The following is a 24,077-nucleotide window of genomic DNA, read 5'->3' as shown; positions in this document are numbered from 1 at the left end:
AGGGTACAAAGCCATCCAAAACCAGTTCATCGGATATACATCACGGCTTTAATACTTTTGAGATCAAATTCAAACAATATCGCTTTATAGATGACACAGAAGAAAACGGTGGAAGAAATAGCTAGTGGAGCAGGGGCGGGTATATGGGTCATCCAGCATTCTACGCACATATAACCTTCCAGCCCGGGTTCATAAATTCAACCTAACCTTCCAACAACAATTTTCCTGTTTGAAAGCTTTCTTTTGTCTTTAAAAAAACAAACAATGTTGTTCGCAAACCAATACTGGGCTCAACAAAAGTCACAAAATTACGCATTCAGGCCAGGAGAAGTGCTCATAGGTCTTGTTGGAACTGAGCCAGATTAGCCATGTACGAGTACGCTTTAAGGCAGGAAAACTGCACCAGTTCAGCAATGATGGTGATAGACTATGCCCTATGCAGTTTTATTCTTTTGCAATTTCCACAAAAATTAGTCTTCCACGAATGATCTGCCAAAGAAAAGATTTATTGAAAGTTTAGTCTTACAATAAAACAGACTAATCAGGGGAAAAAAGAAGGCTGGTTTAGTATAAATCTATGCTGAATACGAATCATTTCCACATGAAGAAAGATCTGAATGAATCCCAAAATAAAAGCATTCTGCAATGACAAAAATGGTGGAGGGCCAACATGCTAGCAAGATGGATATCTAATCTCAAAGTTTATGGCCAATCTAGAAGATATTTTCTTTGGGATTAACAGAATAAAAAGAACTATATAAGCAACACAATGTTCACAATGTTCCTCACAGAAGGAAATAAACCACACAGTTTAGTCCACATGGTTTTACAGAAAAAGGCAGCAAAAAGTTTGCTTCACATGATTTTTACAGTAAACTAGCCAAGTTCTCAATCTGGGTTGAACGTAAAATACTATAAATCCCTGCTTAGTGTCTCGATCTCATAGAACTACAAAAATTAGTTCTGTTCCACACCATGCAGTTATGCCAAGATTACAAACATGCAACACATTATATCTTGAAATTAGGTACATCAGTTTTGCAGGCAAATTGTCCTTTTCATTTAGTACTCCAGGTAAGTGCCTCAGCTAATGTAGTTGTTTGTAAAGAGTCTAATCAGCGGAGAGATCAGTTTTGCAGTCAACTTGTCCTTTTCATTTAGTTGTCCAGGTAAGTGCCTCATCTAATTTAGTTGTTTGTATCAGTGGATTTTTTTATCCCCTTAGTATCTGAAGTAGATCAGAGATAACATCACAAATGAGGCCCACTCAATCTACGAGGGTAAGTGTTATCATGAATCACGATAAACCACTCTAGGCTTCAAGTAATTAAGCTAGAAATGTGTGTGTGGTGTGCATGTACCTTCAATTCCAATTGAAAACCAGGTAGAAAGTACTATATACAGATTTTCAGAACTCTTCTCAGATAAAGAAGAATCAAAACTAACATCAGAAAGGTAAATTGCGGGTCATAGGCAAGATAGGGGATGAGCAGAGCAAATACCCGTCCATCCATTTCCTTAACAGCTTTCTCTCCGTCTGCTTGAGAAGAATATTTAACAAAACCAAATCCTTTTGGCCTTCCAGTATGGTTGTCTCTTACCAATCGAGCTACGCTTGATAAGGTAGATAAAGCAGAGTGAAACTTGAATGCCAATTAAGAGCAACAACAAAGATTTAAATTGCCTGTGCTGAAAAGCATGTGACTACTGAGTACTGACTAGTACCTTCCTCAACAGCGCCAAATGGTGAGAAGACAATTTTAAGTTCTTCCTCTGTTGTGTAAAATGATAGCCCTACAAAATCCCAAAATGAGTGAATGGATGTTTAAGCTGTATGAGCAAGCAACATCAAAACATGATAGAACGAGTGGACAATCCACTAAGAACATAACTTGCATGGCTTTAGCGTGCACAAATAGCAGAATATCTACAGACAACTTATGTGTTCTACTCATGGTCCATGTGAACAGGTGAGCATCTCACAGGCTCAGCAGATTAGGGACTTCTAAGTACTCTATCACCAAGAGAATAAATCAGCATATGTCAAACTCTATGAGCTCTACAACAACAGCTAGCTAGTATGTATCTAGGCTGTAATTCTCTAACCCGCTAGAAAGCATCCTCTGATCGATCCTTCATTGCAATCAAAAGGAATCATATTCTGAAAGCACCAAGCCTCAACAACTTAAGGCATGCCATGGCTATCATATTCAGAAAAAAAGAAGGGCTAAAGGACACACCATTTAGTGCTCATTTCATCCACCACACCCCCCAGAATCACACCAGATCAAGAAACTCCATTCACTCATGAAGTTCTGACGCACAGATCATCACAAGCGGACCTGTGAAGCAGCAGGACATCACATCACAGGCTCACACAGATCCAAACATTTTGCAAACCACAAGATTATTACGTAGGCGGCGAAAATTTAATTACATGGAGATGAACTTACTGCTCACAAATATCTCCGTGCTGAAAGGCTTGGCTCCAACCATCCGAGAGGCCAAGCCACCCAGCCGCCCACCTCGCAGCATCATCTCAAACCCTAGATCCCCAAATCGCAATCGCAAAGAGAAAAGAAAAACACAAGATGCGAATCAGCCACCGACAATAAATAACACTCGACACGTCTATTACTTCAAATCCAAGCCGCCCATTATGATCAAGCACAATTTACAAAGCAGGCACAAGTTTGCAACTACTGCCACCTAGCACACTGCACACACGAGGGGAAAGGGAAGGAGAGAAGCATGGCATCGAAACCCTAGAGAGACAGGCCTAGTTGCTGGTGAACTTGGTGACCGCCTTGGTGCCCTCGGAAACGGCGTGCTTGGCGAGCTCGCCGGGGAGGACGAGGCGGACGGAGGTCTGGATCTCGCGGGAGGTGATGGTGGGCTTCTTGTTGTAGCGGGCGAGGCGGGCGGCCTCCTGCGCGAGCTTCTCGAAGATGTCGTTGATGAAGGAGTTCATGATCGACATGGCCTTGGAGGAGATTCCGATGTCCGGGTGCACCTGCTTCAGGACCTTGAAGATGTAGATCTTGTAGGTCTCGACGCTCTTCTTCGCCTTCTTCCTCCCCTTCTTGTCGCCGGCGCCGCCCTCCTTGGACGACGCCTTCGACGCCGGCAGCCGCTTCTCCGCCTTGGGCTTCTTCCCCGCCGGCGCCTTCTCCGCCGACTTCTCCTCGCCGGCTGCGGGCTTCTTCTCCGCCGGCTTCTTCTCTGCCTTGGGCGCCATCGGAGCTGCCTCTCGAGGGATCGGCGCAAATGGAGAGAGAGAGAGAGAGGCGGGATTCGTGAGGAGGAAGACTTTTTCCCTTCGCGTGGAGTTGAGGCAAAAGGGGAAGAAGGCCTCAATTATATATAGGCGCGTGGTGGAACCCCATTGGTCGACATGGGTGGGAGGCGGATCGATGACGTGGAATTTCTCCAGAGCCGTTGGATGCGGGAGGGGGAGTGAACGCTCGAGATTGTAGTAGTACTAAACAGGCTACGGCCCGTTGTGCTTTTGTAGGGGCCTAAAATTTGGATGGGCTAATGGGCCCAACTAGTTTTGTACGGCCCAAATTGGCGTGATATATCGAGGAGAGGTTTTTTAGTGGCGGCGATGGAGCGGCGGCGTCGTGTGGCCTTGGTTGCTTCGGAATCTCACCACCCAACCCGTTCGGATTAGATAGCCCGCTTGCTCCTCTCTCTCTCAGCTCACCACACCTCGAGTCGCCGCCGCCGCCGCCGCTGCTGCTGCTTACCTCCTCCGCGCCGCGCACTCCTTGCACTAGCCCATGGCGACGGCTATGATGGCTGCGACCGCCACCTCGTGCTCCCCTCGCCGCGCGCCGGTCGTCGCGTCGTCGTCCGCGCAGCCGCCCAGGCGGCAGCAGCAGCAGCAACCGCGGAGGGGATTGAAGCAGCTGCCGGGGCTCGTGGCGACGGCGGCCGTGGCCGTGGCCGCGGCGCCGCTACCGGCGCTGGCGGAGCAGATGGAGAAGGCGGCGCTGTTCGACTTCAACCTGACGCTCCCGCTGATCGCGACCGAGTTCCTGCTGCTGATGGTGGCGCTGGACAAGCTCTACTTCACGCCGCTGGGCAAGTTCATGGACGAGCGCGACGCCAAGATCCGTGCCGAGCTCGGCGGCGTCAAGGACGCGTCCGAGGAGGTGCGGCAGCTGGAGGAGCAGGCCGCCGCCGTGCTGAAGGCGGCACGCGCCGAGATCGCCGCGGCGCTCAACAAGATGAAGAAGGAGACCACCCAGGAGCTGGAGGCGAAGCTGGACGAGGGGCGCCGCCGCGTCGAGGCCGAGCTCGTGGAGGCGCTCGCCAACCTCGAGGCGCAGAAGGAGGAGGCCGTCAAGGCGCTCGACGCCCAGATCGCCTCCCTCAGCGACGAGATCGTCAAGAAGGTGCTCCCATCCGCGTGATGGCCGCCCCGCCGCCGGCCGTTCTTGCCTCCCAAACACCAACCATCTCTCGTAAAGATTTTCTCCGTGTTTTATCCGTGTGTATACGCTGCTTCTCCTAAGAATGTAATTTCAGTGAACTTCTCGTGATAAGTATAAAATCAATGATCCTTTTGCTAGAAATTGGATTGAAATTATAAACTGCTTTAATAAGTGCTTACTGCATTATTTGTGAGGATTGTGAACTGAAACAATATATCAATAAGTTTTTTACTACTTCCATATAGAAATTTTTTTAAAAAAACACAAGGCGAAATTGCGCATGAAAAACTACTCTTCGTCCTTTCCTATAGAACACAACCTACTTGAAATAAGAAGGGGAGGTCGCGTAAGTCTATATGGAGGTGGGAGCTCTATACGCGATAGTTGTGGTATAGCGTGAGGAGAGAGACACACTATATCACAACAATTAATTTTAATTGCAGCAAATTTACTTTCTTCAAGCTATCAAATGAACATAAGTTGGGATAATTGCACCAAATTTACTTTCTTCAAGCTATAAGTGCGCATAAGTTGCGCCAATACGCTCAAACATAAGCCGGCAAGGCTGGAATATCTATATCTGCGACTGACAAGCACTGTCATAAAACGATAAAGGATATGTAACATCTATTTTAGTTTTCAATAGCGATACTCTACTGCTACCTTGTCCCAACATGCTGGGCTTTTGCTTCAGAAGTTTCTCCAATGATCTGGACGGCTCGATGATCTATCCGCTGGAAACGAGTTGTTCTCTCCTATGCGCCATATTTTGGACCGGATGGCGTGTAACCGCGTAACTCCAGCCCACTCTGCTATGCGGACCTGGTCAGGTCGAACCCGAACCCAGCAGATCGGTCGGACCGGGGATATCCGCAGCACCGCACCAGAGCCAAGGCGGAGGTAGGGTTTTAGCCGGCGGCCATGGCGCTCTCCTCCTCGCTGCTCCACCGCCTCCTCCGCGGCTCTACCCCCGTCTCTTCCTCCTCCGCCGCCGCCTCCTCAATACTCCGCGCCACCTTCTGCTCCTCCTCCTCGTCCGCCCCCTCGCCCACCGAGTCGCCCCTTTCCTCCGTCTTCGGCGACGGCGCCGAGGTCAGCAACGTGCCGCCGCTGACCGCCCCCAAGCTCTTCATCAGCGGTAACTCTCCCCTCCCTTTGTTTCACATCACATTTTTCTGCATAAGATGGATATATTTGTTATGAAGATGATTTGGGGAGCCAGATTTCTCGGTATAATTTGGGATGGCTGTGTGTACTGTGCTGCGATGTTATCATGTTTTATGCTAAATCAGAGCAAACTAGTGTGTTTGCTTTCTACAGATCTGTCTCTGAGTATGCTTCTTAATCTCATGCTCTATTCTGTTCTTTGTCAATATCTTTGCCCGTATATGCTTACATGAACAACTGAACCCACTGACTAATAATACCGCTGAGTCTTGTCGGCATTCTTGAGGAAGACATCATTTCCTGTACTGTCGAATTCTATTACGTTTCTATATTTGTTGTTGCATGTACTAATATTACTACTACATTTATGTATTTGAATTAGACTTTATTTTTTATGTCATGCTGTTTTTGTTTGCATGCTCACATATGCCTAATGTGATGCAACACAGGCCTTTCAAGGTTAACGACGGATGAGAAGCTTAAAAATGCCTTTGCTCCCTTTGGGCAGCTACTTGAAGGTACAAAGCTTGATCCAAGTAGTAAATGTTTTGACCACTGGTAGCTTTCTTCACAACTCATATTGATGTGTGTTATACTGTTATTTATTATCTTTTGGCCTCGTGTAGCAAAAGTCATTACAGATAGGATTTCTGGAAGATCCAAGGGATTCGGTTTTGTTAGATATGCTACTTTAGAAGAAGCTGAGAATGCTCGGCAGGAGATGAACGCAAAGTTTCTGGATGGATGGGTTATTTTCGTTGATCCTGCTAAACCAAGGCAGCAGAAGCCTGCTCCTCGTCCTGACACTGATTCATCACACACTGGCTTCACAACAAACAAAACTGTAGGATGGTGTGGTTAGTCACTGTGGTGTTATAGCTAAAAAACTTGGATACACATGTTTCCATGCCTCATTACATTCCACAGTTGTCTACATGTCTCATAATATTCTGTAGTTGTCTGATAGATATGTCATTCACATGGATTATAAGATGTTCATGATCATTGTTCTAAATATTGAACACCAAATTTACCGCCAATTGTAGAAAAAAAATGATAATTGATGATTCGTGGAGCCACACTATTGTGTTACTTTAACATTCCGTGCCACCCAATTTTGAAACTTATAACTTTGATTTAAATTAGTTTAAGTGTTCTTTTATTATTTTCTATTTTTTAGCTTTGGCTTCTAAACCGTTAAGAATCTAAGTATAAAAGTCCAGTCCTAAGAATATAAGTTTAAAAGTCCACCCCTAACATTATTTCTCGTTAATTTCAAATTAGTTTAGGTGTTCTTTTATTGTTTTCTATTTTTCAGATTCGACTTCTAAACAGCGAAGAATAAAAGTATAAAAGTTCAGTCCTAAGAATACTAACAACAGAAGTATTTCCAGTTCTAAAATTATTTTTCGTTGATCTGATATGTCACGGCTTATAAAACTGCAGTAAAAAGGAACTCAGCAATCAGCGACAAATCTTCTGCCCTGAGATGGTATGCATACCATACAGATACGGGATACGGGTACAAGTGTGACAGGATATTAATATGCCTAATTGACATTAAGAAAGTAAGGAACTGAGAACATGTGTGGCAAATGATGTACATCACACACGCAACCCTCTCAGCAGAGTATATAATGTCAGAGACGCTTCTATTCTTAGGTACTTCAGCTTCGAATCATTCACTCGACGTTAATCACAAAAACTACTCTTTTTTTTAGTATTTCTTTTGCCGATAACTACTTGCTAAAAAAATCTACTGAGATGCCTCTACTCTCTTCTCTATACATCTTGAGCCTCGAACCATCCATTAAAAAGATGGCAGGCTACAAAAACTGTCCTGTTGCTCTCCAAAGGTAACATTTTATCCTAAAAACCGCGTAATCGGTCTTCTCAAGCAAGTGATTTCTGCACCAAGCTTAGGTTCGCAAACATCACCAAGGGATGTGCCATCAACATAGAATGCTTCTGTCAACAAGCACAGCATCAATAGTGCAATGTCAGTACTGTTGTTGGAGAGATTACTGTTGTTGGCTAGTACAAGCTAATGTTTTCAGCAACCACAAGTAATGCACAAATACAAGGAAGGGATGTATTACCTGTTCATCTGACAAAATAGTGTACCCAAGTTTATCAGACCAGATTGGTGCCATTTCAGGATCAACAGGTGCCGTAAGAAGACGGACATTCCAGGCCTTTAAATGCGCCTCAATTAGACTTAGAAGAAGCGAAAAATAACCCTGCAGAGAGACATGCAATGGCTGAGAGCAAATGCCTTTATCACTTCAAGTAGTCCGAAAAAAAAAAACATAAAAAGCCTGATTCGTTACCACCTGCAGGCTGCAGTTCGGCAACTAACAATTGTGCTTTAAGAATTGTGCAACTTAATTTTTGGCATGGCAATAGAAATACTTCCAAAATGAGGCTATCTATGGTAGTACTCCAATATTTTTAAAAAGAAGGAACTGGAAGGAACAAAAATGATCAAGGAATTCCAGGAATGCGAAAAATGCTGCATGAAGGGTCTGCTTATGCCTGTGGTTCCATAACAACAAACCAAATATAAGTCATGATCCTTTGTTCAAACCACAATCCAAATCATTAAATTTATGTTTTGGCTTAAGCTAAATCCGATCCATTGTTCCGTGGGTTTCTACCTTTTCAGGGAAGACCATTTGTTAACATTTCCAAGTTAGGTGCACAGCATCTCTCTTCTTAAGCCAAAGAATAGGTTTGCCTTTGTGCAAATATGCAAACTAGATTACACCAGATAAATAACAGAGTTCATTATGGACTAAACAGTTCAAATATTTCCCCACCTTCTTTCTGCACTCATTATGCGTAGCAATAAGGACAAGTTCTGCAACTTCTTCTGTACGCACTTTCAGAATTGCAGCTGACACAACAAATGTACTGCAAATACAGAAAAAGGGGTGAAGAGTATGATAACAACAACCAAACGACATGAAAAATAAAAGCATTCACTTGTTTTCTTGCTTAACAAAAAATAATCAGTTAGACCCATTAATAGACTGCATGTGCACACTCATATTTCTTTTGGGGGTGTGCTGTTGATTGTGTGGGTGATTGTTTTGTTATGTGTGTGCTACACCACAGATGTATTACCTTGTGGTTAACACTGCACAATAGATTCCACGAAAATCCTTCTCTCCAGTTGTATCCTTTCTGCAACCATTGAAGCTTAGAGTTATTTACTTAAGTTCAATACACACAAAAAAAAAAGGTGAATGGTGATTCATGTGGTCATTCGCATGCCAGTTAAAAGTAAGAAAAATAAGTGAGAACTTACGAATTAACCATATTTCTTATGTCATCAATGTCCTGGGGAGCTGTTTCTGCAAATGCATCCTATAGATACAGGATAAAGTGAGACTTTTGCAGCCCATAAGTCATTGACATATGGAGGCATATTTAATTATAGACAAATCAGGAGTTTTCAAAACGACAACCAGAAGCACCACGCAACTTACTTTGAAGATCTCAATGACCTGATGTTGCACGTCGCTCCTCATATTCGTTCCATTTAAAAGTTGCCAACAAATGTTGTATCTTATCCGTCTGAGAAAGGCAATATCTTCCCTCTTTTTCAGTCCTTCGTGTAAAGAAGCACGTAGCAACTGGCATTTCTCACAACACATGAAGTTGAATTGCGTGTATTCTCCCAAAACTTTCAGAGGTGCCTGAAATGTTGTTCAAGACAACACGTGCCTATCACAAATCAAAATGATAGCCTTCCTCCACCGCATACAAAGGACAAGGCAACATACCTTTGGTTTTTGAAGTCCATTGTTGTAGCACTTAACATGCAATGCTCTCTCACACTGTACATGAGAATACGGCACAATTTCAAGGTGACAATCTTATCTTTCTTTTTTGAATATTATAAGACTGATCTAAGTATCAAAGGCAATCTGTTGTGGGAAAAAAACATTAAGCAGAACATTAACCTGGTTACAGAAGACAATCATGTCAACACTAATAACTCCAAGCACCGTATGGGGTTTCCTGTCAAAATTTTAAGGTGTAGAGTTACATATAAATGAGCTTACATAATCTTGACATTGCGACCAGTCCACATATTCTTATTCTTACCGACACATATAACAGCTCTCTACTGTAAGTACTCTTTCTTGTAGTGTCCGCTTCAAGGGAACAATAATAGGTCTGCTAGTGGTCGAATACTCTTTGCCAGAACCTGTGATAACGGAAACAATTGGCACTCTAGGGTAAGACCATCAATTATTTACTGACTCAACACGGTATATATACATCTTAAAATTAGCAAAACAAGGCCTGCTATGCAGGGAAGTCAGTTGTTATATCTGTTATGCACAGAACCCAAATGCATACTTATGCTGCTCACTCAAAAACAAATGCTCTTAAACATCTTAATAGACAGAATATTCTAGTATTTGCAAAAAAAAAAAGGGTCTACATGAGACAGTAATCACATTTCAAACATGCAAGTAGATGAGGAGTTGAATATACATATCTATACAGAAGATCACCATGGGATGCATGCAAGTAAAAAGCAACAAAGACAGGATACAGATCCATCATGTATTTAACTTATACAACACTACAGCGTTGTTTGGACCAGGCCTCCAGAGTTAACAGGTGTAATCCACCAAACGCCTATGGGTAAACCATACAAGGAGTAGGAGAACCATGGTTTGAAGACAGCAATGTCTCTCTGAAAATTGCAATATTCCACCATCCTTCACTTCTTTACTCCTCAGAAAGCATGGAGAGAAAGAGTACAAGTTCTCCAGTTCACAGGACAGATTCCAACAGAAACGGACTGTTCTCTTTGTAAAATATAAGCAGGCTGTTCAACATGCCCTGTGCCCAATTACCCTAACCTCTGCATAACTTTAGCCAACAGGCAACAGTCCCACATATAAAACAAGAATGAGGGAGTTGCTTATTACCCCCTCAGACATATTTTATTATTTCAGCATTAATTCCTTGGACTTTTTATGTTTTTGTGCTTATATGTAGGCTTATGATGTAGAGTCTAGAGAATATATAATGATTTGGTAATATAATCTTGGCACATAACAGAAAAACGATAATGTTCTCTTCAAAAAAGAAAGAAAAGGATACTGCACAACAAAAGGAAATTCTAAACCATGTTATGGAGAAAAAAAATTTGAGCATGCTCCATAAAGATCTGCATGAATTGCAAGAATAGCATAGTCTCTGCATATAATTTATCTATGCCAAAGTTGGTCCTCAGTAAGATAGTGAAGTGATTCTTCAGCTGCCACAATTAGGCTGTGTTCAGCACTGAAGGTTTCTAACCTCTACCCCCTCATTTTCCACGCGCACGCTTACCGAACTGCTAAACAGCGAGTTCTTTGCAAACAAAATAAATAAATATGAAACTTTAGAAAAATCATCTTAATTCATTTTCAAGTTTTTTTAGCTAATATTTAATTAATCGTGCGCTAAGTCGTCACTCCATTTTGCGTGCTAGGAGGGAAGGTTCCAAACCCTTAGTTGACTAGTGTGCCAGTGTCCCCATGCTGAAACAGTTATATGCTATTTTTCAGATATAAACCTCGTGGTCCTAAAGTAGTCATTAGGTTCTGTCAAGAAATCTAAGGCTCAAAAGCACGTAAATGGATTGTCCAAAAGCTTAAATTTCTACCTCTTATCTAATTTTAGATGCAAAGCTTAACCATAACTCATGGTAGCAACAGAAGATTAGGTACTCATGCGCATACAACAATTAAAATATAAAATCATCTTCTGAATATTTCCCAGCGAGGCAGCATCTTGCAAATATATTCAATATTTTTCACTCTTTACTTGACAAAATATTACTTCATTCATTGCCTAAAGAAAATGAGTAGTTACTTCATGTACTAAATCAAGTATAGATGTCCCATTTTCATCTAAGTTGCCCATTAAAAAGCATGAGCTCTATTACTAAACCTCAGCAATGCGGCTATCTTGCTCCTTAAGAAGTTTCATGCACTACTTCACCCAATGCTTCATTATAAGGCTCTTACATAGGCTCAAGAGACCTGAAATTGTTTTCTAAACTACAGCAACCTAATCTCAATCTTAGGATATCCTGGCTGTGTCACCATATTTTTATTGTATGCATCATCCAATTCACCCAAAAACTTAAGACATAGGGCTTCACCTTGGATATTGGAGCAAACAAGCTCTTACCTCTTTGATCCTATAGTCTCAAGTTCTTAACTAAGAAGGCAATGAGTCATCAAGAGATCAAATGTGGACAAAAACATGATAATCTTCCTGCTCAAAGTGATGAACTGATAATGCCATTATCACAGTAGGTTCCCCTCTTTTAGACAGGTAAACATGAAGACTATATACATAGGTTCCCCTCTTTAAACAAAGAAACACGAAGACACTAATACATATATGCCAAATATTCACAAAGAACCTATTGAATAATTCTACAGAGATCGTGATTATTGCAATGACCCTCAAAATGCAAAATTTTAAATAACTAAAGCATAAGGGCACATTGCCACTTGGATGAAATAAACAGAAAACTAAAAGATCCATTAAATTACCTGAAGTAAGAGTAGGGAGTTCATCAATATTTACATTTGAACTTAAACCATCCTGCAGTTTCAGTGCCAGCTCATGAAGTGTTAATCCGTCTGAAGTATAAATGCTACGGTACCTGAAACCACAAATATCCTCCATTTATGAACAAAACACCAAGATCCCTTTTTGAGTAAAAAATATTTCAAATGCCTCTATATATAATGATGATGCTTACGGTTGCCGTCTTCTCCCCATTCCAACATGCTTTTCAAATTGTGAAGGAGTATACTGCACCTCAAAAGAGGAAAAAAAAAAACATGATTAGCCCTTGGGCAGAATGAAGAAAGGCCTCAGATCAAACTTGGGCAATTGCTAAGTTTGGGACAGATACCTCAATACTGCAACATTCACAGATTATACCTGTCCCAAGTTTATATCCTTGCTTTAGAACCTACAAGACAGGGAAGTGTGAATGTTCCTGAGAGTTGTTACAATTTCTGGTGTTGGGAAAGGATAATGTAGTTCATTTAACTATTTAGAGGACCTCTCCGTTCTTCAACTTGTAAGTTAACAAAGTATAGTCTGGAAGGCCCCCCTCCTTGAAGAGCAACGGGTGCAAAGTGTTATCTCTGGAGAAAAGATAAAACAAAAAGGATTCGAGAGCTAAGATTTCTCCATTTATTGCAGCTGTATATCCTAAATGTGACAAATGTCAAGAAATGTTGTAGGTTTAACCTTTTACCTCACTTTTGGTTGCCCCAAATCTTTTGAATTTGAGTCAACATTGTGGTCTGGTGGAGGATCTTGAATTACTGTAACTGAAATTGACAAAGGAAATGTCATATTAATGGGATCACACTCTGAAGACGTGGATCTCAATGCAACAGGTCCAGCAGAATTATGTTTTATACCATCAGTAGTGAGAAGCCCTGCAGTATTCTCACTAGGAGTTTCTTCACTCTTCATGGAAGTGCTTGTAGATAGATCAGATATCTCTTTCTCAGGGCTTCTACTCAAGATTGGAGTCGAAGTCTCAGTGCCTCCTCGTTTGAACTGCCTATCTGAACGCCTCCTGAATGAACTCCAGTTGAGGATTGAACTGGCGTTGCTGGTTGAGTCTTTCAAGGAATCCGTCAAGGCAATATTCGACTCTTGTGAGCTAGAAATTGAGTTTTCAAGAATGCTGGAGTCAGTCTCTGGTGGATTATGATAACCTAAATGTTCTCGATAAAATGAGGTAGCATACAACTCAAAATGGTAATACTAAAGAATTTGCTCATGCTTGGACATGAGCTTAAATTGAAACCTCATTTATACTGGCAGATGTATAGCATTAAGCTGCCACTACTATGGGGCTTAGAGAACCTATTGAAAAGTTCAAGCCAGAAAACAATGTTTAAGAACAAAACATATAAATCAAGGTACACCAATGGGTTTCTGGGAAACCTGAATACAAGACACACTAAAATTTCACATGCACGGTAACTCACCTTTGAGTTGAACAAGGATCTGAAGGTGCATCATCGAAATAATCCTTTTCCAGTTGAAACGAAGCTAAATGACATAAAAAAAATTAAAAAAAAAGATAGCCCAACAGAAAGCTTAGCATCTTGAAGTATACAAAAGCTAGAAAGCTGTAAATGCTAGGTACTCAATTAAATACCTTTCCACTTTTCGTATTGAATCATATTTGGAGGGAGACTGATCACTTTTCCAATCACATCCCCAAGCATATCAAGTTTAGTGTATTTCAGTCCTTGTATCACCATATATAAAGAAATCCCGCTGTCCAAGAATATGTGATTGTTTTGATTGTTAGACGACTCACCGGAATGCTGTTCAAACTCACATGCATTCATTATCTGCAATTTGTCAAACATGATTAATGTCAGGTCAAATTTTCAGATAATATATGGGAACAGACATAAAAAAATTCGCTAATAGAGACAACAGAAAGCTGACATTTCTATATCCACATTCTGAGCAGCCACAAGAATATCCTTGTCCATTTATTCTTCCAATCCTCTCCACCTAAGGATAACCAAAAGAAACATATTTTTCTTCAGGTATAAATCAAAAGCAGACTTCAAGTCAGATTCAACAGCGAAGGAACCACACGGACCTCATTCTTCTTGTAGGTTACCCTGAAGCCTTCAAGAAGACCAGTGGACAGCAATCCCCTTACATCTTTCAGTATACTCTCTGGCCGATACTTGGTTTCTGTCACCCGCACCTTAACAGGAGCGGTTATTAACATGCTACTATCCCAAGGTTGCTCAAGAACTGGATTCCTTGTCTGTTCCGCATCAGGCATTGCATGGTCATTGGCTGCTCCAATTCGCACTTTAACAGCAGAGGTTGTTGCCAGCACACTATCCCTAGGTTGCTCATAATCTGCATTCTTCAACTCTTTCGCATCAGACATTGCATGGTCACTGCCAGATGTAACCTCCAGTTTAACAGCAAGGGTTGCTGACCGACCACCATCAGCATTCCTCACCTCATTTGCATCAGGCATTGCATGGTTATTGCGTGCTGTCACCGGCACTTTAACAGTTGTGGTTGTGGAAAGACCACAATTCCTAGGTCGCTGAGCAGCTGCATTCCCCATCTCTTCTGCATCAAGCATCGCATGGTCACTGCTTGGTGCATTCCCAATCGCTTCTGTAGCAAGCCCTTCAATGCCGTCCATGGAATTTATTTCGGTCCTTGAGCCACTTGCCCTGCTCAAAAAATCGAATTAAGCCCGACATAATCCTGCAACTACCTACTAACTTTACTAATCTAACACGTCATTGTTTCCAGCTTTGGCAAAATACCCTACAATTCCCCCAGTCACTATAGAATTCATCCCCATGGGAAGGCCAAATACACCTCTGCCGTGAAATCACACCACTACAGTACTACTGCGCAGCGATTTCCCGACGAAAGTCAAGCAGCGGAGGTCACTCACCTCAAGCCAAGGAGAGACAAACCGGCCTTCTCCTCCTCGGTCAGCATCTCCATGGTCGGGCGCGGTCGGGGCGTCGCCGAGGCCGGGGGCTGCTCCGCCGCCACCGGCCCCGGCCCAAGCCCCCGCTCCCGCGGCGCCTCCTCAGCGGCGGCGGCGGCCGCGGCGGCGAGCACCGTCATGGGCACCCCCGCGGCCATCCGGAATGCCTCGGGGAATTTCTCGGCGGGCACCTCCCTGAGCTTGTGGAAGAGCTCGTAGAGCGAGCGGCCGTTGCGGAGGAAGATGTGGCCGTTCTGGTTCTTCGACGTCACCCCCGCGTGCTTCTCGAACTGCAGCGCCGACAGCACCTGCGCCGCAGCCGCCCCCCACGCCGCCGGAGAAGAGGAAGAAGATGGTGAGGAACCAAAAAAAAAAAAAAATCCTCACCCCCTCTCTCTCCGCGCAAAAAAACCGGGAGGGGAGGCGAAAAAACCGGGATCTCACCTTGCCGCGGTAGTCGCAGCCCGCGTAGGCGGGGCAAGCGCAGGCGTAGCCGCCGGCGGCGACCGTCCCCTCGAGCTTCGCCTGCGCGCGCGCGCGGGGAGTCGGGGTTATTTCACCGAGCGAGAGAGGAAAAAAAAAACAGAGAGAAACACAAAAAAAAAAAAACCAGCGAGGAAGAAACCCGGCGGCGGCCGGGCGGGGGCGAGGGGAGGGGAGCGCGTGCGCTGGCTGGGGAGGGAGGGGGCGGGCCCCATCCGTCAGTGAGCCGTGGAGATGGGCGACTCACGTTGTGCTTCTCGAAGCGATACGTGACGGGGACGCCCTGCAGGAGCGGGAGGAGATCCTTCACGCAGGTAACCTCGAACCCCCGCGCCGTGGTCGCCGCCGTCTGCTGCGGTGGTGGCGACGGCGGCTTCGTCATCTCGCCGTTAAGCTCCTTCGACGATCCCGTACACCGGCAAGCAATCAGCGGCCGCGAGACGAGAGGCAGGGGGGCTCACGGCGGCAGGAGCGGGAAGAAGACGGAGAACGTCTCCGGAGAAAAATAGATAAAAGGTCTTGATTTATTTTTTTAAAACTAATCTTTTTTTTGACATGTTTTAAAACTAATCTTGATTTCTTGATGAAGAGATATCTTCCGTAACTAAGGCTGCGTTCGTTGGGTGGAGAAAGAGAGAGAGAGTTTGTTTGGTTTTCAGCACGCACGCTTCCCAAACTACTAAACGGTACGTTTTTTAAAAAAAATTCTATAGGAAAGTTGATTTAAAAAATCATATTAATCCATTTTTAAAATTTAAAATAATTAATACTCAATTAATCATGTGTTAATGACTCACCTCGTTTTGCATATCTTTCTAATTTTTTCAATCTACTTCTTGTCAGACTCACCCTAAATACTCTACTCCTATACAAGGTCGTAATGGTGGTGGTGATTCCTGCAACTTTTATTCCTAACCTTTAGATCTGCTAGATCCTACGGACGAGATTCCTTTCACGATCCTGCCACGGCGCGATCCTTCCTTCTCCTTCTCACTCGGATCCCGTCCCCGCTCCCATCCACACGACGCCATCGCCGCCCATCGCTCTCCACAGCGCCACTGCGCCTCCCCGCTCGCTGCCTCTCCGCCAAGTGCCACGACCTCCGTTCCCCGACGCCGCCCCGATCCCAAGTGCCCATCCTCCGTCGATCCCTCGTCGTCGCTCCACCTCCACCTCCCTAGCAGTAGCAGATCCCCTCCCTTTCCCACAACCCAGGCATTCCCTCCTCCGGCCGTCTTCGTCCTGCCGCCGCCACATAGCTCTTCCTCCCCCATGCCCTCCACTCCAACCCCTTCTCCCCACCTCACCGCCTCCTCATATCCGCGCCAATCCCCGGCGCCCCCTCAGGGGCACCTCATCGCCTCCCCATCGCGCGCGCCCATCCCCGGCACCCCCGCCCCCAGCCGCTGCTGTGCCGCGGCGCCTCCCCATCGCCGCCTCAATCCCCGGCTACATGGGAGCCAGAGGAGAACCCTTCCCCGCGGCCGCCACGGATGGTACTGCACGACTCGCTCGGCGGCGCGGGGTTCTCCACCGTGCACGCCGGGGTGGCCCGACCGGGAGAGAACAAAGCAGCATGTCGGGTAGCTCACGCGGCGGGGCATGACACCAGCATCGCCATCAACCGGTGAGCGGACCTCGCACCCGCCGCGTTCTGCGTCGCCGCAGCCGATGACTAGCTTGCTCGTCTCCCAAATTCCCAATCCTGCGCCGCACCCCATCGAAGCCATCGTCGCGCCCCTCGACGACCTCTCCACCTGCCTCCTCGCCGACAGCTACCTTCTGGTTTCCACCCACCGATGCGCCGCCTGAGGTCTTCTTCAACCACGTCGACTGTTCCATCTAGATCCACATTGTACAGTACTATATATAAGCACGATTAAGAACATTTGCAACAAGCACATATACTATTTTTATAGTTTGACTTCAGATTCTGGTAGTTCGATTCCTTTATTAATTCGGAAGGATTGCAGCAAGCACATATATTATTTGTATTGTTTCACTTCAGACTCTGTTAGTTTAAATTCTCAAGAATTTCTTCTTGTACCTTATTATTGTATGGTAAATTGATTGACTAATACTGTAGGACTTTTAGAGTCTGAGGTTTCGAAGAAAAAAGGGATCGTCACATGGCTAGGCTATATATCTTCACTCATTAAGGTTTACTCTACCTTGTCTATATATATATGCTCCTCTGACTTTCTTGCGAATGGTCCATATAAACCTGTCCTGGTTTGCATGGTGACTATGTTTTAACCTGTCAGCTGGGGATCTGCATGCTTTAATGCTTTTGTTGATATTTTCAGAGACACTGAAGACGCTATGATTGGCTTTACTGGTTTTTACAATGTGGATTTATTTCTTTTCACATTATCCCAACATCCTTCCTAGGGGTTATGAGAAACACAAAAGCAAGTTGGGTGACGAACCATGCAAAAGCTAAACAGTTGATTATATCTCATGAAAGGTAGCTTGCACTTGTACTAGCATTTACCACAAATAACCCAATTCATAGCATTAAGCCAGCCATCCTCTGGGCCCCTTCCCCTATAGAGAAGTTTAAACCAATTTCTCTTTTTTTCCCTTACAGTGTGTGTCTGTTGTCAAATTTTAAGATTTTTCAGTGCACAATAATTATGCTTATATATACCTTTTCATATATTTGAAGAATAAAAATTCACTTAAGCCATTTTGACCTTTTCATATGATCCAGAATGAACATAAATAATTTAAATTAAACCTTTAGGTATCTCATATACTGTCAATCCTATGGTTTAGAATATCTCTATTTATTATTTTCCAAGAGCACAGTCAGCTTTTGGGCCATGGACTAATGGAATTTTTAAAAAATAACTTGGATCTTCAGATCATGAGCCATAAACATCATTGCATACATGTCAATACATGTTCAGCTGTAAAGACTAAAGAGCACCATATTGTTTGTTGAAACTGCTGATCCAGATTTAGTCATCTTGTGCCCAGACTAATGTTATGTGCGCCATGTATTGCTCACCTGATTTACTCTTGCATACTTTATATTTAGCATGTTCTTATCAAAATGTTTGGCATGGTATTGCTCACCTGAGTAATTTGATGTGATTTAACATTTCTTATTGCAGTTGTGGTTTTGTTCCCCTTGACGATGTTAGAGGCAATGAGGCTAATGGCTGATTATGTTTTCCTGATTAACCTTCATACTATTGCTCCAGCGTGTGGTTTATCTTATGGACCTATATACTTTCAGTAAAGTAATGAATCTGTATTACTCTTTCTGGTTTAATACTTGAAGAGTAATTTTGGATCAGTAAATATGTTGATATGCACTGTTTTAGAATTCAGGAATGTGGTTTGTACACTCATATTGTGGAGAACTTTCTACATAGAAAAGGGATTACATGAGCAATTATGCCATTTTATTCTTCTGATTCCATTGCTTGAATTAAATTGTGCTGCCACACAAAATTCAGAATATGCATCACCTAGGCAATGTAAATTTTGAAGGGTTTCATCTACGCAATAGTATGGGGCTATGGGCAATCAGTTCTTGAGTATAGATTCATGTCAGCTCTGTATATCTTGCGATCTATAAAGATTATTGACACCTCTCAAAGTCTAGGGAAAAAAATCATTTAAATTTAAAAATCTAGGGATTATTAAAAAAAAAAACTCGCGCCGTGGTCGCCGCCGTCTACTGCGGTGGTGGCGACGGCGGCTTCATCGTCTCGCCGTTAAGCTCCTTTGACGATCCCGTACACCGGCAAGCAATCAGCGGCCGCGAGACGAGAGGCAGGGGTGCTCACGGCGGCAGGAGCAGGAAGAAGACAGAGAACGTCTCCGGAGGAAAATATATAAAAGGTGATCTTGATTTTTTTTCTTTTTAGAACTGATCTTGATTTCTTGATGAAGAGATATCTTCCGTAACTAAATAGATATAAGAAAATTATGATTTCAGTTGGTTTTTCGCTCCTACATGGCACGCCATCTGTGCACCAATGCATCCGCAGATCTTTGTTGGGCCTTAATCATTAGAACACTCGAGTATTACTAGTAGGCCTAATTGCCGCACAAGTATTCGGGAGAAGAGGTCATTTTTTTATTAGCGCATGATTAATTAAGCGCTCTCTCTGTTTCATATTATAAGTCATTTTGACTTTTTTATAGTTAAATTTATTTAAGTTTAATCAGATTTATAGAAAAATTTAGTAACATTAATAACACCAAATTAGTTGTATTAAAACTAGCATTTAATATATTCTCATAATATGTTTTGTTTTATGTCGAAAATATTGCTATATTTTCCTATAAACTTGGTCAAATTTAAACTATAAAAAAGTCAAAATGACTCATCATATGAAACAGACAGAATATTACTAAAACTAAATTGAAAAATAGATCAATATAATTTTTAAAATCAACTTTCATATAGAACTTTTTTGTAAAAAAAATATCATTTGTCGGTTTAGGGAGCGTGCGCGTGAAAAACGAGAGGTATAAGTATCGCTTGTGCATAAGAAGACAACCTAAGCAACAAAAATACGATCTATCACCTGTTCATGAAACGAAGATGGAACAATGTAAAGTTCACTAGTTACAATGTAATTTTCATGAGTATTCTTGTAGGTATTCGTTTGTAAAATCCGTGAAAATCATTTAAATTTAAAAATCTAGGGATTATTAAAAAAACCTCGTGCCGTGGTCGCCGCCGTCTGCTGCGGTGGTGGCGACGGCGGCTTCATCGTCTCGCCGTTAAGCTCCTTCGACGATCCCGTACACCGGCAAGCAATCAGCGGCCGCGAGACGAGAGGCAGGGGTGCTCACGGCGGCAGGAGCATGAAGAAGACGGAGAACATCTCCGGAGGAAAGTATATAAAAGGTGATCTTGATTTTTTTTTCTTTTTAGAACTAATCTTGATTTCTTGATGAAGAGATATCTTCCGTAACTAAACAGATGTAAGAAAATTATGATTTCAGTTGGTTTTTCGCTCCTACATGGCACGCCATCCGTGCACCAATGCATCCGCAGATCTTTGTTGGGCCTTAATCATTGGACCACTCGAGTATTACTATTAGGCCTAATTGCTGCACAAGTAGTCGGGAGAAGATGTCGTTTTTTTTATTAGAGCATGATTAATTAAGCGCTCTCTCTGTTTCATATTATAAGTCATTTTGATTTTTTAATAGTTAAATTTATTTAAGTTTAATCAGGTTTATAGAAAACTTAGTAACATTAATAACACCAAATTAGTTTTATTAAAACTAACATTTAATATATTCTCATAATATGTTTTGTTTTATGTTGAAAATATTGCTATATTTTCCTATCAACTTGCTCAAATTTAAACTAGAAAAAAGTCAAAACGACTTATCATATGAAACAGACAGAATATTAGCTAAAACTACATAGAAAAATAGATCAATATAATTTTTAAAAGCAACTTTCGTATAGAATTTTTTTGCAAAAAAAAGGTATCATTTGGCGGTTTAGGGAGCGTGCACGTGAAAAACGAGAAGTATAAGTATCGCTTGTGCATAAGAAGACAACCTAAGCAACAAAAATACGATCAATCACTTGTTCATGAAACGAAGATGGAACAATGTAAAGTTCACTAGTTACAATGTAATTTTCATGAGTATTCTTGTAGGTATTCGTTGTAAAATCCATGAAAAATCATTTAAATTTAAAAATCTAGGGATTATTAAAAAACCGCCGCAAGTTTTTGGAATCAAAAATTTTCATATGTAACTATAGTATATTTAAAGTGTAATTATATTGTAACTGTATGTAACTACTATACAACTTATTCAACTATGGTTTAGTTAGTTAGCACTAGGTTCTTACGCATGACGTGTGTGAAATTTTGTTTCTAACATTTTTTTCCTTCATACATAAATCTCAAGGCTATCTGATGGTCACAAATCTAAAAGTTTTGGGGGTAAAAAACTTGCATAAGTTTTCTAGCAAATCCGGAAAACTAAGCATCATAGAGAACCCTGATAAAAGATTGTTAGGCAACTACGCCCATGCAAGCTATCTCCGAAGTATTTATTACTATCGCTAATCTAATACTCCCTCCATCTACAAAAGTTAGACATTTCACATTTGAGTTTTTCTAAATAAGTTGTTCTATTTGTAGTCTTTACGTATTCAAGAGTTAAATAAATGGATAAATTAAATGTTTGATTAGAACCCAAGGAGTCATCTAAATACTCATTGGTTGCATGCTTATATTCACTACTTGATTTTGTAACATCCAAGATGATTTAATTTCTCATTGGTTTTGGTGACAAAGCAATAGGTGTAACTTTTGTGGATGGAGGGAGTAATGCAGGTCTAGACCTTCCCTTATCTCGCACGTGCAGCATACCATTTGCTCCGGCCCATAAAAATGCACAAATCCCAAAGTGTATTGAACCGTCCAGAATTCAACTAATATTATTGGAAAAATGTGTCGCAATATGTTTAGCAAAATCGGAAAAAATATAAGATGAGCTGAGTAAGGAGATATCTTCCAACCAAACTGTGGTGTACATATGGAACTGCCAAGACTGCCATTTTTTTGACTGACTTCTCGTGCAAAAGAAAGTAGTTACTCCATCCGTTCTACAATAAGATCATTTTTACCCTCTCCCATTTATCTCAATTTAAGTTTACTTTTAATCATCATTGCCTGTGAAAGTAGGGAATAAATACATTGGAATTTGATAAAGCGGGGGCATTATAGTCTTTTGGTTTTATATTGGTACGTGTGAGTTGGCTAAAATTGAACTTATTTTAGGACAAAGAAAGTATATAGCGGGACTCCGGGAGACGGGGGATTACGGCCTCATGGAGAAAGATTTATTTTTCAACTAGGAAAGTGGATTTAATGTATCGGCATGGGGCGTCGGAGCTGACGAGCAGGCCCCGCGTGGCGGCTCAAAGGGAGGGTGACCTACAGTGGACTAAGTCCATAGAGGTAGCAAGACGCACTTGTAAATTGATTCACATTTTAAAATAAAATATATAAATAAATTACTTAATGATTTTTAAATCCCTGCAAGAAAATCAAGGCATGACACTAGGCTTGTTTTAGGGATCACACGCTTACTAACTAAATTATGTTTTGCAAACCTAGGACGATTTAGGCTAAAATTATCTCTAGAAATGTGAATCGTGGACAAGAGACAACCGAATTTTTCACCTGATGTTCGGAAGCTTGCTAGCTTCCTATGTCACCTTTGAGGTGAGCCCAACCTCATCGCTCACACCACGAAGCCTTCGAACCCCTTCGTAAATGGATGGGCAAGGCGGGAGCTGGTAATTCTTCCTCCACTTCGTAGGTCCAAACCATGCACAAACAACACCAGGTCACCTCCACAAGCTTCACCGGAGGGATCACCGGGCCACAATTCCTCCAAGCCGTCTAGGAGGTGGTAACCTCCAAGAGTAAAAAGTCGCAACCAAAGCTCAGAGATGAGCAACTGCATAAAAGATCTAGCAAAGATGCAATGCACTTGTATTGTCTTAATCAACTCTTGAAACACCTACAAATCGAGAGAAATGTGCTCAACTGGTGTCAGAGTGTTGCAAGGGCTCTAGTGAATTGAATGAAGTGCCTAGGAAGTTCCCCTCCTGCTGGTTGGGGGGGGGGGGGGGGTATTTATAGCCCAACCCACCAAAACTAGCCTTTGGGGGTCAAAATCCCCCAACTCTGTGCTCTGTTGGTCCGACCACCATTGAGGGACCCAATCTAAACGGCTAGCCGCCCTAAAACTAGTTCAAAATCTATATGTTGGGGGTGTAATAAATGCAATGGCCATTAGACCGCTGGCGAAGGGCTGGTCCGACCAACCGTGGCCTCCGTGCTACCAAGCAATTTGGGACTTTCACAGGTCTGACCAACTAATGGGCCCGATCCGACCAGCTCCTAGCCTCCCAGGCTTGGTCTGACCGGCATTGTTCGTCGTGCACGACGAATGCTCTGTACCAAGACAATTTGCCCGATGCTATCGTTGCAACACCAAAACGGTACTGGATAGGCTCAGTCCGACCGGCTAGCTCTAGAAATAAAGATCAAAGCCAAAGATACAAGAAACCCTCATGCATGCACTAATGTGTTATTTAGATCACCTCTTTGTCAAGATTACCACCCCTCTAAATAGTACGGTAAAGCTATAAAGAAAACCTAGCAAATTGATCACCCAACGCTTCGATCGTTAAAAACATAACCATATTTATCACCTTCCTCTCATTGCTTTGCACTATCAATTTTAATCTGCGGTAGCCGGTAATCGTCCTTGGTATACACATCATGTGGCCCTCTCTTAAATTATCTCACTCAAATAAAATAGTTAGTCCACAATTAGTGCTTAATATTAATTACCAAAATTAACAACGTAGGCCTACATGCTTCACTTTGACCATAACTAAACAAACACTTGGAAGAAAAATATGGTTTGAGTAC

At 42.6% G+C, this 24,077-nt stretch overlaps 5 protein-coding genes and 1 long non-coding RNA gene across 7 annotated transcripts; 3 read left to right on the top strand and 3 right to left on the bottom strand.

Annotated features, from left to right (window-relative positions):
* Positions 1-290: 290 nt before the first annotated feature.
* LOC127766931 (glycine-rich RNA-binding protein 4, mitochondrial-like) lies at positions 291-2,588 on the bottom strand. The gene is made up of 4 exons (XM_052292106.1): positions 2,454-2,588; positions 1,726-1,794; positions 1,503-1,609; positions 291-489 (listed from the first exon to the last, which is right to left on the bottom strand). Exons 1-4 carry the CDS (start codon positions 2,536-2,538, stop codon positions 445-447), a joined length of 306 nt encoding a protein of 101 aa, XP_052148066.1. The 5' UTR covers positions 2,539-2,588; the 3' UTR covers positions 291-444.
* Positions 2,589-2,598: 10 nt separating this feature from the next.
* LOC127766930 (histone H2B.1) lies at positions 2,599-3,350 on the bottom strand. The gene has a single exon (XM_052292104.1). The coding sequence runs from the start codon at positions 3,236-3,238 to the stop codon at positions 2,780-2,782; it is 459 nt and encodes a 152-aa protein (XP_052148064.1). The 5' UTR covers positions 3,239-3,350; the 3' UTR covers positions 2,599-2,779.
* Positions 3,351-3,608: 258 nt separating this feature from the next.
* LOC127766928 (ATP synthase subunit b', chloroplastic) lies at positions 3,609-4,580 on the top strand. Its single transcript, XM_052292102.1, has one exon. It carries the CDS (start codon positions 3,783-3,785, stop codon positions 4,416-4,418), a length of 636 nt encoding a protein of 211 aa, XP_052148062.1. The 5' UTR covers positions 3,609-3,782; the 3' UTR covers positions 4,419-4,580.
* A 384-nt stretch (positions 4,581-4,964) lies between these two features.
* On the top strand, positions 4,965-6,691 carry LOC127766929 (organelle RRM domain-containing protein 2, mitochondrial). Its single transcript, XM_052292103.1, has 3 exons — positions 4,965-5,577; positions 6,056-6,124; positions 6,233-6,691. The coding sequence occupies exons 1-3, from the start codon at positions 5,361-5,363 to the stop codon at positions 6,466-6,468; spliced, it is 522 nt and encodes a 173-aa protein (XP_052148063.1). The 5' UTR covers positions 4,965-5,360; the 3' UTR covers positions 6,469-6,691.
* Positions 6,692-7,092: 401 nt separating this feature from the next.
* LOC127766932 (uncharacterized) lies at positions 7,093-16,015 on the bottom strand. Of its 2 annotated transcripts, XM_052292107.1 has the most exons (22): positions 15,881-16,015; positions 15,595-15,675; positions 15,112-15,458; positions 14,281-14,881; positions 14,121-14,189; positions 13,822-14,020; positions 13,649-13,712; positions 13,070-13,317; positions 12,901-12,976; positions 12,703-12,787; positions 12,550-12,609; positions 12,394-12,452; positions 12,182-12,294; positions 9,720-9,822; positions 9,575-9,632; positions 9,395-9,448; positions 9,098-9,307; positions 8,917-8,975; positions 8,733-8,792; positions 8,426-8,519; positions 7,706-7,846; positions 7,093-7,574 (listed from the first exon to the last, which is right to left on the bottom strand). In XM_052292107.1, the coding sequence occupies exons 1-22, from the start codon at positions 16,013-16,015 to the stop codon at positions 7,500-7,502; spliced, it is 2,991 nt and encodes a 996-aa protein (XP_052148067.1). In that variant the 3' UTR covers positions 7,093-7,499. The 2 variants fall into 2 exon arrangements, with proteins under 2 accessions (XP_052148067.1, XP_052148068.1); XM_052292108.1 differs by lacking the exon at positions 15,881-16,015 and having other exon boundaries at positions 7,098-7,574; positions 12,394-12,446; positions 15,595-15,741.
* Positions 15,944-19,136, top strand: LOC127766933 (uncharacterized). Its single transcript, XR_008016319.1, has 5 exons — positions 15,944-16,149; positions 16,223-16,319; positions 17,720-17,793; positions 17,940-18,100; positions 18,753-19,136. It is a non-coding gene; the product is annotated as an uncharacterized LOC127766933 (long non-coding RNA).
* The last annotated feature ends 4,941 nt before the right edge of the window (positions 19,137-24,077 follow it).

The sequence above is a fragment of the Oryza glaberrima genome, chromosome 3 (assembly GCF_000147395.1).
Source record: "Oryza glaberrima chromosome 3, OglaRS2, whole genome shotgun sequence".
Lineage (NCBI taxonomy): Eukaryota > Viridiplantae > Streptophyta > Magnoliopsida > Poales > Poaceae > Oryza > Oryza glaberrima.
The sequence above is the reverse complement of the archived record's forward strand: the minus strand, read 5'-3'. Positions and strand labels throughout refer to the sequence as shown.

Bases quoted from the DNA above. Each gene is read 5' to 3' on its own strand.
- LOC127766930 (XM_052292104.1), bottom strand. From the start codon at position 3,238: ATGGCGCCCAAGGCAGAGAAGAAGCCGGCGGAGAAGAAGCCCGCAGCC.
- LOC127766929 (XM_052292103.1), top strand. From the start codon at position 5,361: ATGGCGCTCTCCTCCTCGCTGCTCCACCGCCTCCTCCGCGGCTCTACC. The intron at 5,578-6,055 runs GTAACTCTCCCC...GATGCAACACAG, and splicing joins CCCCAAGCTCTTCATCAGCG to GCCTTTCAAGGTTAACGACG. The intron at 6,125-6,232 runs GTACAAAGCTTG...GGCCTCGTGTAG, and splicing joins CTTTGGGCAGCTACTTGAAG to CAAAAGTCATTACAGATAGG.
- LOC127766931 (XM_052292106.1), bottom strand. From the start codon at position 2,538: ATGATGCTGCGAGGTGGGCGGCTGGGTGGCTTGGCCTCTCGGATGGTT. The intron at 1,610-1,725 runs GTACTAGTCAGT...TATCAAGCGTAG, and splicing joins ATTTGGCGCTGTTGAGGAAG to CTCGATTGGTAAGAGACAAC. The intron at 490-1,502 runs GTATTTGCTCTG...TTTCTTTGGCAG, and splicing joins TTAAGGAAATGGATGGACGG to ATCATTCGTGGAAGACTAAT.
- LOC127766928 (XM_052292102.1), top strand. From the start codon at position 3,783: ATGGCGACGGCTATGATGGCTGCGACCGCCACCTCGTGCTCCCCTCGC.
- LOC127766932 (XM_052292107.1), bottom strand. From the start codon at position 16,015: ATGACGAAGCCGCCGTCGCCACCACCGCAGCAGACGGCGGCGACCACG. The intron at 13,713-13,821 runs GTATTTAATTGA...TATGTCATTTAG, and splicing joins TCAATACGAAAAGTGGAAAG to CTTCGTTTCAACTGGAAAAG. The intron at 12,295-12,393 runs GTAAGCATCATC...TTGTGGTTTCAG, and splicing joins ATGGGGAGAAGACGGCAACC to GTACCGTAGCATTTATACTT.